Source organism: Balaenoptera acutorostrata, chromosome 6 (genome assembly GCF_949987535.1).
Source record: "Balaenoptera acutorostrata chromosome 6, mBalAcu1.1, whole genome shotgun sequence".
Taxonomy (NCBI): Eukaryota; Metazoa; Chordata; class Mammalia; order Artiodactyla; family Balaenopteridae; genus Balaenoptera; species Balaenoptera acutorostrata.
In genome coordinates, this window is record NC_080069.1 from 117397835 (window position 1) to 117417148 (window position 19314).

Genomic DNA, 19314 nt, shown 5'->3' on the forward strand with positions numbered 1-19314 from the left:
GAGACTGGACCCTGATGTTCCTGAAACTGTGATGGCAAGAAACTAAGAAAACTGCTAGTGTAAAGGTCTCTAGGTTGGCAGTTTTTCTGCTTAGCCAGAGGAAGAAAACTCACCTCTGGGGGTCTTGCTCCTTCATTTAAAAAAAAAAAAAAAAAGAAAAACACTTCAGTGGCTTCAATGAGCCTCTGGGTTTTGCAAACCCCGATTCTGCTATGGAATGGTGTGGCCTGACTCAGCCCAACTATGGAAAAGGCTGCTTCCCTGTGGGCAAGGACCGTCTCCAAGACATTCTGACCAAGGCATTTTTTAGCCAGGGGGTGTTCTGACGTCCCTCCTTCTCCCCTGCCCAGCTAACATTATTTGTTCCACACAAATGTCAACTCTCGGTGTCCTCCCCAGCTCGCAGTGAGTACAGCTGTTAGAGAATAACCCTCGGGCAACTGACGACAGTCACAACTGTGGCCAGCGTGTGATGGAGGACAAGTGAGCGAAAGGATCCCATCAGGCTCGGAACAGAAAGGAGCATCAACTGACCCGGGAAAGGCTGGCTGAATGTGAATCACCAAAGTCAAGCTGATGTCGCTAAAACGATACATGGCAGATCTGATGACCAAAGATTAACAGAAGGCTTGAACCTCCTCAACATCATTTAGGTCACCAAGATCTGAGTCTATAGAAATAACAGCCGACAAACAACTCACAGGGGTTGGAAGAACAATGGCTCAGATTTGATTCTGGTGTTTTAAAAATAATCAATGAATCAAGTCATTCCTGTGAAATGTAAACGGATCCCTGAAACAGGCAGGAGGGACGCCCTGACCCCGGAGGGCGGGTGGTCCCAGCACGTTCACCAGGTGATGACAACCATAGCAGGTGGCCCGCCTACCTCGGATCTTGCTGGCCAGGTGCTCCTTGGAGGTGATGATCTGGTCCATGTCGGTGCGGATGACCGCCTCCATGGCCGGCCGGGCCAGCTGTAGCTTGGACAGCACGGCCTCAAAGCGTGCCTTGGCCTGTTCATACACCATGCGGTACACGGTGTCCGAGATCTGTGGGCAGGGCGGAGGTGTCAGAGCCAGGCTGAGGGTGCCAGGCAGCTGCAGGCCCCCCACCCCTGCTCCCAAGCCCAGGTCTGCCCACCTGGATCCACTGCCGCTGTCGCTCCTGCGGTTTCCCCTTCAGCCGGGGGGTGAGCTCTGCCTTCAGCTCAGGGCCCAGCTCCTCCATCACCAGGTTGCTCAGGATCTAGGACCGGGAGGCACAGGCCAGGGCAGGGGTTGGAGCATGCCCAGCCCCCTCCATATTCCGGCAAGCCCGGCCACTCAAGCCTCCCCTCAAAGCTGCTCTTCGCTCCACGTCTCCATTGCCCTCCCTCCTGAGCATCATTCCCACAGGTCCCACCTCACCTGCTTGGGTGTCCTGTAGGATCCTGTAGGCGCCCCACCTCAGGACCGTTGCACATGCTGCCACCCTGTCTGGAATACCACACCCTGCCCCCCTTGCCTGCACATGGAAGTGTGTGCGTTTACTTGTCAAACGTCTGTTTCTCCTTCTAGACAGCTCCCTGAGGGCCAGGACTGCGTCCCTCCTACAGTGCACCCCAGCACCTAGCCCAGGGTCGGTGCTCAGTTAATGACTGAACAAAATACCAAGCAGCTCCCCCTGCGGGATCCGCCTCAGCCACCACCCGTCCAAAGCTGCAGCCAGCGCTCCAGAGCCCCGCCTGTGGGCCCCGCGCCGACTTGCGCAGCCCCCCCGCCAGCCTCCCTGGCCTCACCTGCACCTCGTTCCCACACAGCATCTCCCAGGTGCCGTACAGCTCCTTGCACTGGCGGTACATGCGGATGGCGTCAGTGAACGCAGGGCCCTCCACCTTGGAGTCCTCGGGGATCCCTGCCCGGGAGAGGGATGGAGAGAGGAGGTCGGTAGGATGGCCCGTGCCCTCCACCAAGACCAAGGGGTTGACTGCCCAAACTCCCCCCACCTCTGACCCCCACGGCTCTTGTAGTAACAGCCTCAGGAGTAGTTGCAGTGACAGTAACGATAATAACCCACCAAGAGCAGTGGACGGTAAGACAGCCCTCCTCCGTATCCTCCTCATCTCCTTCAATCCTCCCAACCAGCCCGAGATGTGGGCACTGTCACTTCTTCTGCTTTTCCAGATGAAGAAACAGGCTCCGAGGTCAGGCCACTGCCGAGGGTCCAAGGCCAGCGAGCGGCAGAGCCAAGACCAGAAGCCACCACCACCACCAAGGAGAGGCCACCCAGCATGGCAGACAGCGTACCAGAGGCACCCGGAGACCCTCCCTCCATCGGGGCCTGCCAACTTTCCCCGCAAAGGGCCAGACGGTAAATAGTCTCAGCTTTGTGGGCCAGACGATCTCCGTCCCAGCCATTCAACCTGCCGTTGTAGCAGGAAAGCAGCCGCAGGCAGTGTGTGAACAAACGAGCCAATAAAACTGGATTTATTAAAATAGGCGATGAGCCCAATTTGGCTCACGGGCCACAGTTTGCATAGCCTCGTTGCAGGTCACTGAACCCTAAGGGACCTCAGTTCTCCCTTCTGAATAGTGGGAGCAATGACCAGCCTGGCCTCACACACCCACTGTGGGGCTGCAGGGACCACAGTGTGCACTGTGAAGGCAGGGCCCGGGAGCAGGCCCCAGCGGGCACCACGTCGCACTTTATTAGTAACTGCAGCCACGAATGGCTCCTGCTGCCCTGGGTCCGCCTTGCTCACCGCCGTGCATCCAGGGGACTGGAAATACCATTTCTCACTTTTGTCATTGATGGTGGCGGTGGTGGCCCAGATGAGTTTGCCCACCTCCCCCGTGCTGGCGAGGGGGTCAGCGAACAAGGCCTGGGCCTCAGACTGGGTGCTGGGGAGGCAGGCTGCAGGAAGTCGCAACATCTGACTTCGGGACGAACGTGGTTAAACACCTCGCAGGCAGGCAGCTGGCGGCTACCCTGGCCGCGAGCCTCTGACCGCTGTATCCCCAGAGCCAAGGGAAGGGGAAATGGCAGCCAGTGCCTCCGAAACCCCGACTTCCACTGCAGTGACTACGGGCTGAGTCACCCCCACAGAGAAAAAGCCCCTCTCTGGCGTGGGGAGAACTCCTCCCCTCCACATCCGCTGACCCAGGGATCACACTGCCTGGCGGGGCTGGAAGAGAGCTCAGAGGTGGGGAAACTGAGGCCCAGCCCCAGCCCTGCAGTGGCAGCTCCGTGGACTGGGATGGGGGCGTGAGGGGCGTCTCACCCTGCATTTCAGGGGCCTGAGATGAGGGAGTGACGGGGGCAGAGCAGGGGTGTCCCAGCTGGGGTGCCGCGCAGAGCCCTGGGATGGGTGCTGCCCAGCTGGGCCAGGGAGGAAGCCCCTCAGGCTTAAGGAGGGGCACCGTCTCCCAGAGACCAGGTTTTGCCTAGAAAAATCCAGCCGTGCGTTATATGCAGCCTTTCTCACATTGGGGCATTTACAGTCTGCAGACGGCAAGCCGGGTGTGCCAGGCAGGGTCGCTCTCCAGGTGGCAGGACGCTGAGCCAGAGGGTTGGGCAGCAGGAAGGAGGCCGCTGATGCCCTGGGCTCTGGCCAGTCAGACGTGCAGCCTCAGACCCTCAGGACGTCCCTACTCTGCACGCCGAGTGGCTCAGTCAAAAGGGAGGGTCACCCCTCCCGAGCTCTCCCCCTGAGCCTGGCTGTTAGGGGCTGAACTGTGTCCCTTCAAAGTCCTATGTTGAAGTCCTGACCCCCAGTGCCCTCAGAATGTGACTCTCTGGAGACAGGGACTTAGAGAGGTAATTAAGTTAAAATGAGGGGCTTAGGCTCGGCCCTGATCCCGTATGTATGACTGGTGTCCTCAGAAGAAGAAATCTGGACAAATTGCGCCCACAGAGGGGGCACGTGTGAGGACGTAGGGAGACGGCAGCTGCCTGCTGGTCAAGGAGAGAGACCTCGGAAGAAAACAGACCTGCTGACACCTGGATCTGGGGCTTCCAGCCTCCAGAACTGTGCAAAAATAAATTTCTGTTGTTTAAGCCACCCAGTCTGTGGTCCCGTGTTACTGCAGACTAAGGCTGAGGCCGCACACGCATTCCCTCACCTAATCCCCAAACGGCTCCCAGAGGGACAGCTGTTCTCAGCCCCACTTTCCCCGATGAGGAAACGGGTTCAGGGAGGCAGTCACTGGCTCGAGGCCACACGGCTAGGGAACGGCAGCCCCAGGGCCTGAGCCCAGACGGGCCAACTCTAGCGAGACCTGGAGACTTCCTGCCCGTGGGGTCCTCAGGGTCAGGCTGAGAAAGGAAGCTACATTCCTCAGGCCCAGGCAGCAGGCAGAGGGGGACGGCGGTCAGACAGGAAGAGGCCTTGACCTCTGCACCCCAGGCCCAGCCCGAGGGGGCAGCTCCGTGCCCCGCTGCCTCTTGCTGCCCCAGCTGCTCCGGGAATGCAGGATGTGGGCGGGGACCGGGACGAACTGTGTCCACCCAGCTCGGCCTCCTTCCCCAGCCACCCCCCACTTCCTGGCAGCCCCCGGAGTGAGCAATTCCAGGCCCTGCAAATTCCAGGCCCAGCCTCCGAGGAAGCCGAGAACTTTCCCACAGTCCTCAGGGTGGAGGAAAGGCTCCTCTAAAACCGCCCCGTCAGCTCCTAACACCTTGCGGCCGCAGGACGCCTCTCCCCCCGCCCCAGCAGCTCTCCCCGGCCTCTCCTCCTGCCCACAGGACCCACACCCATACCCCTCAGCCTCCTGGCTGAGCGCTCGCTATGTGCTAGGCACGGGGCCAAGAGCTCTACCCAGCCCAGCTCATGTATTCCTCCCCACGATCCAGCAAAGTTTATCACAACTGCCGTTGTGCGCGTGGGGAACTGAACGGCGGCTCTTCCCCACCTGGTCTGTCCCCACCCAGACTGGCCTGGGGTCACCTGGCCAGGTCTGCCACTAGCCTTGGAAACCTGGAGAGGGAGGAGCTGGGCCAGGGAGGGGGGAGGGGGAAGAGGAGGAGGGCAGAAGGAGGAGGGATGGTGCCCCAGGCCAAGCAGCCGGAGCCCAGATCGCCTCGGCCCAGTCCTGGCCCCTCAGCCTCCAGGGACCTGGGAACAGGAGGCTCTTTGTGGGCGGCAGGGGCTGGCCTGACTGAAGACCTGGTTCCTGCCGCCCGGCAGATTCCAGCCGGGGCAGAGGCAGCCCTGGAGAGCGGAGAGGACAGGGGGCAGGTGGGGTGAGCCGAGTCACCGCACAGCCGCCTCCAGGCGTGGGTGCCCACTGTCCATCCACCGGGTGGAGCTGCGCCCAAGGCATGCCGGGCGGGGAGAGTAAGGCAGAGGCAAGGGCAGGGCGGGAGCAGTGGCCTCCCTCTGCTGCCCGGAGGCCAGGTCACCGGGAAGGAATTTCAGGGTCCAGGATGGGGTTGCTCCTCCCGTAAGGGCAGAAAGCCCCTCATGCCCCACCCCCCTGCTGAGAGACAATCACAAGCCTTTTTGATCAAACTCCCTAAAGCCCTACAAGGCCCTCCAGACCTGACCCCAGTGCCCCCTCCAGGCCCATTTCCAGGCCCCCCCTCCCCACTTCAGGGCCTTGTGCATCCTCCTCTAAACCGCCCACACCCCTGGGCCTCCCTTCATGCTGGCTGCGACCTCCGTCTGGAACTCACCTCCCTCTGCTCTAGAACTATTCATCCTCCAGGTCTCAGCTGAACCCTGGCCTCCTCAAGGAAGCCGTCCTGATCTACCCCTCCCCACACACAGGATCAGCACCCCCCCATACATACACACCCTCCAGGTTCCCCAGGTGGCTCCCACCCAGCACCCAGCACAGCTGTGACTCATCACCCCCTGGTGTCCTCATCTGTTTAACATCTGTCTCCCCACCAGGCTGCCGGCAGCACGGGGACAGGGACCATGTCTTGCTTCCCTGTTGCATCCTCAGTGCCCAGCCCTGGGTCTGGCTCAGAGACATTAAAAGGTTTGCTAAATGAATGAGTGAACTGGAAGAGACCTTGTAACTTTACAGATGAAGACAGTGAGGCCCTGAGGGAGGAAGGGAACTTCCCAGACTATGGTACAGGTCACTGATAAGAAATGATACCATAAAAAAATCTTTACCAAGCATTGAGTGGATTCTCACTGTGAATCCTCACAAACCCTCTGAGACACAGGAGAGATTATTATCCCCATTTTACAGAGGCTTCAAAAGGTAAGTTGGTCTCCTAAGGTCCAACTGGACCTTGCTGGAAAGTGGCAGAATCAGGATTTTTATTCTGTGACCCAAGGGCTCAACAACTGCGTCCCTCTGAGAACAATATCCCAAATTTTTTTTCGGAGCATCACAGAACTGTTTTCATCAAGGAAGAAGGTGAAGGGCAGCATGACAATGGTTTCTAACAACCCCAGAAGGAAAAGCAGAACAGCTCATAGAGCAGGGTTGCCACACTGCACTCAGCCACTAGGGGTCACCACTCAGCACATAACCCAGGTAACCCCGCTCCCAGCTCCTGGTGCCTAAAGGCGGCTCACCATTGTTGCAGTGCCGGACGCAGTCCTGCAGGACAGCCTGCCACTTGTCCTGCTCAGCTTCCGTCATCAGGCAGAAGTAGTAGTGACGCGCAGAAGGATGCCAGAGGATGAGCGGGAACTGCGTGGGGCACTTGAGGACGGGGGCACTGCCCGATTTTGATGTGGTCCCTGTGGAGACAGTGCCCTCTGAACAGCTGCCCTCTGTGGCTTCCCTCAGCCAGAGGACGCCAGCAGCTGACCGCTCGCCCTACCATGAGGGGTAGGTTCAGGTCCAGAGAGGGCTGGCCTGTCCCGGGGTGACCAGAGAGTCAGTGGGGAGGCCACTTCCTTCTCTCTTGCTCCACAGCCTGGCTAAAGGAATGTCAGACTCCCCTCAGCATCACTTCTCAGAGCTGGTGATGCGGCCACCTCCCTGGGGTCAGGTTCTAAACTCTGTGCACGAGGCACAAATAACACAGGGTCACAGCCCTCAGGGTCAAAGGCCAAGCATTACCTTCTTGGGTTTCCCTTCAAATTTCAGCAGCAGAGGCCAAAGTGTGGCTTAAATGTCCAAGTGGGGAGGGAGGTATGGGGGTGGGAGATAGAGAATAAATAAAAGGGGATTTTTCTCTCTCTGTTTTGTCCGCATGGATATTCGAGATCCAGTGAGATAAGTGGTCCTGGGCTGTGACCTTGCCACTCCTGTTAATAACAGGACAATGGCAGTTCTTCTCTGGGCCCTGGCTCTGGGTCCCTGCAGTCGGCTCAGCACACACAGCACCCCGTGGGGTCTACATAACACCCCAAGGTCAGCCCTCTCAGTGCAGCGGCTGGAATCCAGGAAAGCCAGACTCCAGCTGAGCCCTCCACCACCAAGTCCCTCACAAGGGTAAAAGCTGCTCCCACAAGGCCAGCATCTCCCTTACCCCTTGGTCTCCCTGGGATCATCTAAGAGGCAGATGTGATCCCACAAGGTTTCTGGGTGTCTCTGATCGGGTGGGGTCGCCTAGGATAGCTCGTCACAAACGCAGTATTGACTCAACAGTTTACAAAGTGGGGCACCTGGACCATCTTCTCCTGGAAGCCTCTCAGGGACCCAGGGCAGAGGCAGGGTAGAGAGAGGTCCCCCAGCACAGCTGTGATCGCCAGGCTCAGGAAGCAGGGGCTCGGGTGGGGCAACCCCAATTCACTGTGTGGCCACAGGAAAACCCCTCTCAGGCCTCCCTTTGGAGGCTCAGGTTGTGCTGGGCACCTGCTGCTAGCTCTAGGCCCAGCTGGTCTTCCTGCAGATGTGGAGCCTGGAGCTCCAGGATCAGGGGCGCCCTCTCCCCTGGCCAAATCCCTGGGTGCTTCGCCTGGGATGGGTGGTCCTTTACCTGGTAAGGAGTTGCCAACAAGCTCCAGGTACTGGTCCAGGGAGGTGAGAATTTTGTAGCCCGCACTGTTGATGACAGCTCGGGGTGGGACCTGCCGCTCATAAGCCTGAGGAGGGGGCAAGAGAGATGGTCCCTGGGGGTTACGTGTATGGCCAAGCCCAAACCCCGTCTCCATCCCTGGCTCCAGGGCCCCACTCAGTGTTGCCTGCCCAAGTCAGGGAAGAGGAGGAGGAGAAGGAAGAAGGGGAGGAGGGGGAGAGAGAGGAGTTTGACCACCACCATGACTAGGGGCAACATGGTGTAGTGACCTGGACCCAGGGTCTGGGCTCAAATCCTGACTCCACTGAGTACCGTCTGTGTGATGCCAAGGATAAGCACCTCCTTTGCTTTAGTTTCCTCATCTATAAAACCAGTGTAATAACAGTTCCTACCTCCCAGGGCTGCACGAGGACCCAGTGAGATAATCCACATAACATATAGCACAGTGCCTGGCATAGCAAGGGTCAGGGAGCACTGCTGAGGTGACTGTTATTATTATCACCACTGCACCTACAGTCTCTACGAGCAGCAGCTACCACTAGCCGAGTGTTCATTACATACCAGGCCCTGTGCTACGGTCTCTGCATGCTTCATTTCACAGAATTCTCACAATCCAGAGGTGGGTACCATTATTAACCCCAAGTTCACATCGCTGGTAAGGTAGCCAACCTGCACGCGAACCTGGTCTGTCAGCCCCTAGAGCCCAGGGTCTTTGACCATTTCCCTGAACTGTCCACTAACTTCCTAAGTCCCCTGGGGAGGAGAATGAGGATTGCGCGCTGCTTTCTTCTTACACCAGTGGGGAGAAAAAAATAGTTCTGACGTAGGAGCTCATACAGCAGGGCTGCCATGCTGCACTCAGCCACTAGGTGTCACTACTCAACACATTTCTTAAGAGTGGCTGGAACCTCCAGGGCAATGATTTTCAAAGCGTGGTCCCTGATTAGCAGCATCAATGTCACCCTGGAACTTGTCAGAAATGCATATTCTTGGCTCCCCTCCAGACCTGAATCAAACTCAGGGTAGGCCCAGCAACCTGTTTTTTAACAAGCCCTCCCGGTGAGTCTGGTGCATCCCTCAAAACAGAGGGCACTCAAGCCTGTCCTTCGGCTGTTCTGCAGAAATGTTTGGTAGAAGAAGGGTCTGTGGCTCAACCAGGTGGGGCTTCCCTAAGGGCCCAAAGCAAAGGAACAATCGAAGGACACCCATCCCCCCACTGCAGGGCACAGAGTTGCAAGGGGGGGCATCAGGAAGGAAACAGATAGGACCACCACCCAGGGGTCCTCTGAGGCAGGGAATGGCCAGTTAGCTGCTGCTGTTGAAGAGCAAGGAAGGGAGGGGCTGGGGAGCAGCAGGAAGCCCAGGCAGGAAGGTGGCTGAGGGGGAGGAGGGCGCTGGAAATGGAGAGATTTGGAGGGACTCGGGGGTGGGCAGGAGGAGCCAGTGATGAGTGGCCGATGGGGGGAGAGGCAGAGTGAAAGGGGACCCCAGAGAGCTGGGTGCCTGGATGGATGAAATGCCACTTAGAGAGGGCACGCAGCACAGCAAGGTATGGGGAGGCTGGAAGGGGTGGGGGGAGGCTGCAGAGGTTCTGCTGTGGCCCTGGCAACAGCCAGTGGGGGGAGGGGGGGAGGGATGCAGGTGGCGGTACGGAGTCTCAGGCTTAGGAATGGGGGGCGTGCAGCATCAACTACTGTAGAAGACAGCAAGCCGGGGGGACCTGCGGAGAAGGGGAAGAAGTGGCCTGGCCAGGCCCAGGAGAAGCGGGGGGCTCCGCGGGGGCACCCACAGCTGGGATGGGCTGGGGGCCTCACCACTTTGTTCTCGTAGAGCACCAGCCCATAGTTGTGCGGCACGAGGCTGAAGCGGTTCCTCCACCTCTTGTTGTCTTCCTGGCACTGGAAGAGGTTCCCCGAGAAGATGATGCGCTCATCCAAGGGCACCTATGGGAGGGAAAGGGCAGGGAGTGAGACCCAGCATGGGAATGGGGTCCTCCAAGAAGGTGAGCATTTCCGCCATCCTGACCTCACCAAGGCCTCCGAGGCAGGGCTGCACGTCACGCATTTGGCAGATGAGGAAAGTGAGGCTCAGGGCAGTGAAGGGGGCCCCCCTGGGGTCCAGGAGGATCAGAGGTGATGCCACGACTTGAACCCAGGCCAGGCACCACAATACCGGACCCAGACAGAATCCCACCCCATCCTGGCCCTAGGCAGACACGGCTGCCTCGGGACAGGTCTCTAGAGCTCGAGGCAGGCTGCTTCCCCATCCACCCCCACTGCAGCGTGGGTGTGCGACAGTCACTCCAGCCGGAGGGGGCATGCCCACCGGCCAGCACCGGTAAGGCCCCAGCACCTGGGCAAACCTCTTTCCAGCTCTGGGCCTGTTTCCCCTTGGGGCAACAAAAACTGACCACGGTGGCTCCACAGAGCCTCCCCAGCTCTGATGGCTGACAAGATGGTCTCCATGAATCTGGGTGGGGGAGGAGGGGACCTCAGCCTGGAGGGTTCCCATCTGACCAGCATCCTGGCGGACTAGTGGCCAGCGTGGGCAGCAGAAACGCCCAGACCTTCCTGCAAAACCCTAGCTTTGACTCGACCGCTGACTCAGTGTGACTTCAGGCCTGTCACATCACTTCTCTGAGCCTCAGTTTCCTCATCTGTCAAATGGGACAATGATAGCACCGACTTCACCGAGGTATCTCGAGGATTCTGTGCAAAGATCATGCCGGCAGTCGGCACCTGGCAGGCAGTACGATACGCGGAGCCACCATGACCACTATTGGGGTTACTATCAGTGTCATTCTCCAGCTCCTGGGGCTGACTTATTTGGGGAGGGGAAGGGGTGACTTGTTTCAGGAGGGGGAGGGGTGGCCGTCCCGGAGCGAGTGCTTCCTGAGCAGACCCGCACTGGGAAGCTTCAGGAAAGGAGAGACAGAGGCCACAAGGGAGCAGCCCTCCCCCTGGATGGGAGGAGCTCAGGGAGTCAAGTGTTCCTGTTTCTCAGCAGCTTCTATCTGTTCTACAACAAATACGGTGCCTTCTGCAAAAAGAAACATGCATCATGTGTAATAAAGGGAGAAAGTATTGATATTGGTCTTAATGGTGCCTAACCCTTCCTAGCTTCCTCGCTCGGCTTCTGGGTCTGCCCCGCAGCTGGAGTCAGAGGTGAGCGGCCCCTCCCAAGGCATCCTCACCCCCCAGCCCTCTCCCTTCACAGGCAGCCTCCTCTCCCCAGCAACCTCCCGCCACTCTTCAAGGGGAAATGCCAAAACATTCTTGGAAAATGAGGGCCTATTGTACTCAAACAATAGGCCCCCGAAGACTGCTTCCTACCCAGGGATAAAAATATTTACAGGAAAAGAAAACGGTTCCCCCTACCACGCACCTCTCCCCCCCCACACACACAGTGGGCCTTGCCCAAGTCACAAAGCTGGGCTCAGTGGTCTATATTTAGACTGGGGCCTACTCTCAACCCAGCTCTTGAATCTCCATGTCTCCTGGAAAAGAGCAGACAGAGCTCTCCCAACGCCCTGGTCAGACCCTCACTCCCACCCCCAGGCCCCCGGTCTGCAGTCTTCCTCTCTGCTTAGAGCCGGAGCCCAGGCTTGGCCAGTGGGAGGCTGAGGGCACAAGCTCACCACCCAGGCGGGCCTGCCCGGGCGAGTGGGGCTCAGCAGCGCCCCCAAGTCCACCCCTAGATCCTGGGACAGCCCGTGATGGGTAGGTGGTGTGGGTTTGGGTTTTATTTTTATGACCTTCAAATGGCAGAGTCACGTGTCCACTGGAAGGTCTGCAGGAAACGAAATGGAACCCGACGGCCCAGGCCAAATATTCTGGACTCTGCAAAGCTCTCTGATGCCACGATGGGCATCTTGGGTAAATGGTGAATGGTTAGAGCACAGTCTCCAGGCTCCGACAGCCCGAGTTCCAGTCCCAGCTCCACGGCCCGCAGCATGGGAGCCCAGACAGCTGACTCCACCTGGCCAAGCCTCAGTGTCCACATCTGGGATGGGGACGGGACTAAACCACAATCCCTCCGAGCAGTGTCATACTGGCTGTATGAGCAGTGCCCACACAAAAGGACTGCTGTTTTTATTATTACTATTACTTGTATTATTATTAATTGTATTGTTATTGTATTATTATTTCTTTTTTTTTTTTAAGAGGAAATGTCATTTATTTATTTGCCGCACCTTGCAGCAGGTGGGATCTTACTTCCCCGACCAGGGATCGAACCCGTGTCCCCTGCATTGGGAGCGCAGAGTCTTAACCACTGGACCACCAGGGAAGTGCCTGCATTATTATTTCTACCAAAAACAATTTATGTGATGATGATGATGATTTCTAGTATTATATTGTTATCATGACTTAGCCTCACGATGGTCAGTTTACTGAATGACAAAATGGGACCAAAGATTCCTCCTTTTCAGGGACTGTGGGTGATTTCATCTTACTCTTCCTGCTTACATGTTACTTCTGTTTTCTTACCACAAATACTCAACCTTGTGGGTGTTAAAGGCGTTCCTTATGCAGAGTAAATGCTTAGCGCGTCAGGCAACCCCATTTCTGTCTTAGGTTATTGGGACCCAGGTTGTCTGTGACATCTCCTTCCAAATAGGGGAGCAATTCCAGTTCTGCCCACTGGAAGCAGCTCACCTGGGCTGGGTCCAAGGCCATCTTTCCTATTACACAGGTGTGCTCCTGCCAGATACCCAGGCCAGGCCACATCTGCTGTCACAGGGTCGGGAGGTTGCCATGACATCAGGAGACCAGACAGTCTTTTCTGGGCCCCAAATCAAAGGGACGTGTGATGCTCTGAGAGGCTCTGACACACAGCCCTGACCTCCCCTTCACCCCAGGCAGGCTGGGGGTCAAGACAGAAAGAGACTTTGGTCAGGAATCTGGAACCTGGCTTGAGTCCTGCTTCCACCACCCTGGGCCAGCCATTTAAAGGCTCAGCTTCGGGCCTCTGCACGTGCCATTCCCATGGTCTGATATTCCTTCTCCCATCAGGTCTTCCACTGAGATGGCCCTTCTTCCAGGAAGCCCTCTTGGGCCACCCAGACAAGTCAGGCCCCACTGTCCGAGTCCACCCTGTCATCTCCTTCACAGCGCCCACTTTATCGAGTAAAGGGCTGTTTACTGTCTCCCTGAGTGTCTGGGGGCAGCAAGGGCAGCGTGGCCCCAGCACCTGACCCGTCACAGTCAGTGTGTGTCCGAAGTAGGGGGCCTGTCTCTCGGCGGAATCCTTTAGTCTCAGTGGCAGCTCTCCCACCCCACTGACTTGATGCCTCCAGCCGTTCCTCCTGCTGAGATGACACCAAAGGGTAACAAATCCTCAAAGCCTGGTCAGGTGATGCCAGCTCCCACCCCTTTGGTCTCATGATAAACAGGGACATCTCTAGTAACTTGGTTTTGGGGGAGGGCGGGGAGTGTCATGAAACAACTCCCAGTGTGGGGCCTTTGCGGGCTCTTCCTTCTGCTCTGCCCCCTCCTGTCGCCCCCTGCACACCCCGCTATGCCCACGCCCCTGCCCACACCGTTCCCCCTTCCAGAGACGCCTTCCCAATAATCCGAATCCCACCTAGCCTTCCGAGCGCCATGTGATGCCCGCCCCCTCCACAAAGCTGCTCTCTCCTCTGGCCCATGACTCTTCCCTCTAGGCACCATTTCACAGACAGAAAAACAGGCTCGGCAAGGCGAAGCCACGTGTCTGAGGTTACCCAGTGGTGGGGACTCACACCCCCATCGGTCCTCTCACTGAATCCTCATCCTCCTCTATGCAGGAGGTACCCATTTGGCAGATGAGGAAACAGCCCTGAAGCTTACATCAATGGCCCCGGCCACCAGTTAATAAGAGGATTTGAACCCAAGGTCCCCCGAGTTCTTTCCCACCAGACCACGGGGTTCCAGCCTCCATCCCTCAGCTACGGCACTGCTCCCGGCCCCTCGAAGCCTGAGCACAGGATGCCCCAGGCAGCCCCGAAGAAGGCGACAGGACTGGGGGCGGAAGCTGTGGCGAGGTGAGCAAGGGCGACTTCACAGCCCACCAACCATGGAATTTCAGCCACGAATGCCCTGAGCTCCAGGCACTGGGGTTGGCTGGCTGACCAGGTTCAGACACCACTTCCGGAGGGACCAGCTCGGCCAGTCTGATCGCCAGAGAGAAGCTGCTGGGCGCTCTGCCAGGGGCCACCAGCCTCTGTGCTGCCACTCAGCCACTCCAGGGCCGGGCCACCTGCAGAGGAGTGGGGCTAGCACCCTTCCTCCTCATCACCCCTCCCTCTGCCACCTGCCCGGCCATCCAGTGGGCAGAGGGTGAAGGTCACTGAAAGGGAATGACCCAAGTAAGGGGACGTGCAGTGCCCTCAAACAGGACTTCCCTGGGCTCACACAGGGCCCCTGCAGCACCCCCAGAGGAGCAAGGGTTGGCCTCTCACCCCAGGTGCTCAGACCCAGGCCTGGCGGCTTCCAGCCGGGAACCCAGAGCCCCACCAGGGCCCCGGCTAGTCCCGCACTTCCTCGGCACCACTCCCATCCCCAGGCCCCTGCCAGGGCCGGCCACAGGATCCCCTCCCCAGGAGAGGCTCCCTCGCCTCCTCCGGCCCGTGCTGACCCCCAGGCTGGAGCCGGGCAGCCTCCAGTCCTCACTGGACAATTATTTACGGTGCAAACATAATCCTACCACTGATAACGGGACAATGACAAGGCCAGGGATGATGCCAGTGTCAGCCACACCCGCCCAGCCCAGGCACCCAGCCGCCAGGTGCGGGAGGTGTGCTCACCCGGCTTTACAGAGGAGGACACTGAGGCCCCACAGGTGAGGGAATTAGCTCGCGGGCACACAGACCGTAAGAGTAGGAGCTGGGCTTGGACCAGGCCTGTCAAGATGACTCAGAGCCCCAGCTCTGCTGACGGAGGGGCTGGCCCGGGGGGAGTCGCCCACAGTGCTAAAGGGGCCTCGACACCACCACCAGGTCACCTGCCTATTCAGAAGCCGGGTGCGGCCCTTAGAGACCATCCAGCAACAACGGGAAACCGAGGCCACGGAGGCCGCCCTGCCCCTGGCCCAGTGCCTCTCACCTTGCGCCAGAGCAGCTGGGCCTGTGGCGCCCCGGTGCCCTCGATCTCATGCCGCATGCTGTTGAAGAGGGCCACACCATACTGGTCCTCGTAGAAGCGGAGGAACTCCGTCAGGATCTTCCCGGTTTTCTCTGAAAGGGAGGGACAAAGGGGCCGTGAGGTTGGTGCAGTTGTTTCCGGGCAGCAACCCTGCCCCAGGGAGGGGCACCCGCCTTCCCCCAAATCCCAGTTCATAGAATTGTCCGCACGAGCTCCGTGTTTGCATCTGCACTGCATTCCTGGTAGGGGTGGTGCATTTCCCACACACACACGTGGGTGAGCCTCTGGGCGGGGAAAGGGGCAATGACCCTGACAGAGAAACCACCAAAGACACGAGAAACCAACAGACGTGAAAAGACGCTCAGCCTCACCAGCCAGCAAACAAACGCAAGCGGAACCAAGATTCCGTTTTCCCCTGTCAGACCAGCCAGGACCAGCCAGGACGAGAACAGGCACCTTAACCAGATCTGGGGGAGCGGGAAGTTGGGACGGCCTTTTTGGAGGGGGACCACAGCTGCGTGCACAGTTCCAAGGGACCATGGGTGCCCTCTGATGTTGCACTTGCTCCTGTAGGAATCCAGCCCACAGAACTCGCACAAGGACAGCAGGCATCTATGCACCAGAAATCACCAGAAACAAGCCAATTGTGCACGTGGGGAATGATTCAATACCTAGCAGTTCACCCAGGACGGTCAGAAGATTAAGGGGCCCTAGGTACAGGTACCAACAAAGGGAAGGTGTCCGTACTCTGCCACGTAAAGAAAACAGTACTACAGAATCCCACACTGAATATCATCTCATTTAAAATTATTCCTGTGTGTGCGTATGAGTTATTTATGCTTGGAGACCTCCAGAAAGAGGTCCAGAAGGCAGCACTCCAGGCTGGTCAGGGCGGCGCATGTGGGTGTGGGAATGAGAAGCACAGAGCAAATTTCATTTTCTGCTTTATTCACTTGTATAGCATTTGAACTATTTTATGAGCATGATTCTTTTCACAATAAAAAAATAAACATTCTAAAATCAACTCATCTACCAAGTTAACATCCCCTTTGCTTTCACTGGCTGTTTGCTTCTCTCTTCGGCTAAAGCAGTTTCTGAACAGAGAAGGGGAGTACTGGGGAGCCAGCGCAGGCCCAGCACAAGCTGCCTGGGCGTCCCCATTTACAGATGAAGAAACTGAGATCCAGAGAGGGCTGTAACCCATGCCGAGGGCGCCTTCTCCTTGGGCAAGGCTTCTCGGTCCTGAGTAGCTGCAGCTGGAGTCCTGACCTGGGGTTCGTGCTGACCCACTGTGCGGCTCCCCTCTCTGGGCCTCAGTTTCCCCCTGCACACTGTGAGGACCAGACTCAATAATGGACAGGCCCTACCACCTTGGACAGTCTTGGATTCCAGGTTCCAAAGACCTGGTCCTTTCTCAGAGGAGAAGGGGCTGATGTGACGCCGTCCCTCCCATGGCTGGCCTCTGGATACCGAGGGCACCCAGCTAGGACAGCATTTCATTTAGTCCTCTCAATAGCTCTATGGGGTACGGCTGGTGTTATCCCCAGTTACAGAGGAGGACACCGAGACTCAGAGAGGTTAAGTCACTGGCACAAGGTCACACAGCTAGTGAGTGGCATAACTGGAATGCAGTCCTGGGGCCCAGCCAGGAGGTGGTGTCTGGGGAGGAAGGCTGAGAGCAGGTGGCACATCCCACACCTAGGGTCTCGGGCAGGCCCACTCCCTCCACTCCTTCCAGAGGCAGCTCAGCCCGTGGGTCCCCCTCTACAGGCCTGTGCTCCCCTTTCCTGGAATCAGTTAGTGTCTGTTCAGATTCTGTGTGGGGGGAGGAAGGGGAGAACAAATGAGGAATTTGCTTGGAATGCCTATTTTTTAAAAACTATAAACAACCAGAACTCTCTCGAACACCACGGGAATTGTTTTGAAAAATGATGAGGCGGGCTGGGGGTGGGGGAAGACGAGGTAATGCGCTGGAGCCAAACAGAGAAAACAGGACCGTAGACAACAACAATATTGATAAAACATGTAATCGTCATCATAATCGCTCCCTTATATTGAGAGCTAACCCAAGCCAGTGGGTGGGCAAGTTTCACATGCAGGATCTCAAAGAATCTTCACAAAAGCCCTAGGGAGTCAGTGCTATTGTTTTCGCATTTTAGGAATGCGGAGGCTTGCAGACCCAGCATTGGAGAGCCGGGTTCTCAGCCTCCAGCCCAGGGTTTTGCCCCAGCTCTGCCTCAAACAGCCGGACAGCCAATGGGCACTGTCCCAGCACGCAGGATGGGTAGGCTTGGCCCTCGGATCTCAAGGGTCCTTCAGCAACAGCTCTAGGATGCCTGACTCAGTCCCGATGCACCCAGCCTCAGACACAGCATTATTTCCAGAAGGGCTAGAATATGCCCTGATGCGTGGGAAGCCAGGCCCAGGAGGAAGCTGCCATCCTGTGTCGGGACTCAAACCCAGGTCTGTCTGACTCACAGCGTGTTCTCAGCTGCCGGGTCAGCGAAGCCCAGACATCACGTCCTGGCAGGGAAGGGCCCAGCCAGAAGGCCCAGGCATCGCCCCATCGAGGGGCACACCAAGGCCCACGTTGGGCGGGACTGTGGGTTGAAGAGGAAGCCAGGGGAGGCCGAGGAAGTGAAAAAGAGAACGAGCTGACCCAGATGGAGACAGAAACCGCAGGTGAGACTGACACACCTGATGCATCCAGACTGAGAGGGGCAGAGTAGGAGGCCAGAAGGAAATTCATTCCTGACCTCTCAGGTTGGGATGCAGAAAAGTTACCCAAGTGAGGCTGTGGGAGCAGGGTCCAGCAGTCGAGGGCACGAGGAGTGGGAGAGGAGAAGTCGCCCGGCAGAGGGTGGAGAGGGGAGAGGGTACGGGCAGGAATATGGGTTGCCTCACTCAAAGGAGTAGGAAACAAGAAGACAGCCTCATGGGCGCTGCACCCCCAAACAGACTGCAGCAGCCCTGATTTCACCCAACCGCCATCACAGGCATGCCTTGCTACCCAAACTCGAGAACCATATAGACCTGGACCTGTTTTCAGATAAACTCTTTGCTACCTGAGATTCCAGAACCAAACAGATCAGACAGTGTGGGGTCTCTCAGTACCCGAATCTGCTCTCCAACCTGGGAGCCGAATGGATTGGGATAGGGAGGGAGGCTGGTCTCTATCTAAGGACTGAGTGCAAACCCCAGGAGGGTGGGTCTGGCACAGGCAGGGGCTGAGCAAGGGGGCCGCCCACTCACCAAGCGGTTACTGAGTGCCCACTCCACGCCACGCCCCAGGGGCTGCGGACGCTGCCGCCCGCCGGGTGAGAGGTTAGGGGCTAGGAGGAGGGTCCCGGCAGCGCCAGGGAACTGGGTACCTCAGCTGAGGTTTGGCAGCAGAGGGAGCGCTGGAAAGGGAAGACCGTGAGGGAAGAAGGCCACGGGCTGGCTTCTTGGCAGCCCGGAGCACATTCTTGAGAGATGTCCTAAGACAGCTTGGGAGGAACTGCCACGTGCTGGTACAGAGGAAGTGCCACAGGAAGGCAGAGGATGAGGACTCGGGGGGCTGTGCAGGGGGGCCTAGGTGTCAGGGCTGGAAGACCTCGGAGAGGCAGGTGGGGGAGGGGGTCCCCTCCGGAAACAAAGGGCTCCCAGAGGAGGAGCCCCGAACAGAGTCCCCCAGCAGCCTCTCCGGCCGGACGCTGCGGAGGAGGATGCAGGCAGCACTGCAGCCCTGGAGAGGCTCCTTCTGCCTGCTGAGCTCGGGGGCCACGGCCCAGGCAGCCCCTCCCTGCAAGGCCTGCTCAGCACCCCACTCTCTCCCTCCTCGCCACCCTGCAGCGGCGATCTCCCTGGAGCTGCCAGAGGGGTTTATTGACTCGAATCCCTGCCTGGGTGTCCATGGGTGGTCCCCGAGGCCTCAGGCGCCCCTCTCTCCTCCACACCCACCTGTACCAGCTCTTCCTGCTTCTTCCCAAGGCGTCGGGAGACACCACATGCCAGGGATTCAGGGCCTCATCACCCCAAAGGGGACTGTGAGCCAGAGAGGGTGAGGGGCTCACCTGAGGCCGCAGAGCCAGACCGAGGCAGCCGGGGCTCTAGCCACAGCCTGCTGGCCCCCTCCTGGTCCCAGCTCTGACCACTGTCCACAGGGCCCCACAGGGCATCCCTCCTCGCAGTGGGCAGAGGAGAAGTAGGTTGTGGCCCATCTCCAGAGGCAGGGGCGACGGCAGGGGTCCCTGGCCCGGGAACTGGGAGGCCCTGGCTAGTTGTAGCGATGCAGTTGCTGCTG

At 58.3% G+C, this 19314-nt stretch overlaps 1 protein-coding gene across 1 annotated transcript in view; it reads right to left on the reverse strand.

Annotated features, from left to right (window-relative positions):
• The window catches only part of NIBAN2 (niban apoptosis regulator 2), a 50221-nt gene that overhangs the window by 4845 nt on the left and 26062 nt on the right, over window positions 1–19314 (reverse strand). The window contains exons 2-8 of the mRNA XM_057548567.1: window positions 14991–15121; window positions 9723–9851; window positions 7870–7975; window positions 6515–6682; window positions 1778–1893; window positions 1141–1245; window positions 887–1049 (exon numbers count right to left, since the gene is read on the reverse strand). Coding sequence (XP_057404550.1) covers window positions 887–1049; window positions 1141–1245; window positions 1778–1893; window positions 6515–6682; window positions 7870–7975; window positions 9723–9851; window positions 14991–15121 — 918 coding nt within the window. The remainder of the gene's footprint in view (window positions 1–886; window positions 1050–1140; window positions 1246–1777; window positions 1894–6514; window positions 6683–7869; window positions 7976–9722; window positions 9852–14990; window positions 15122–19314) is intronic.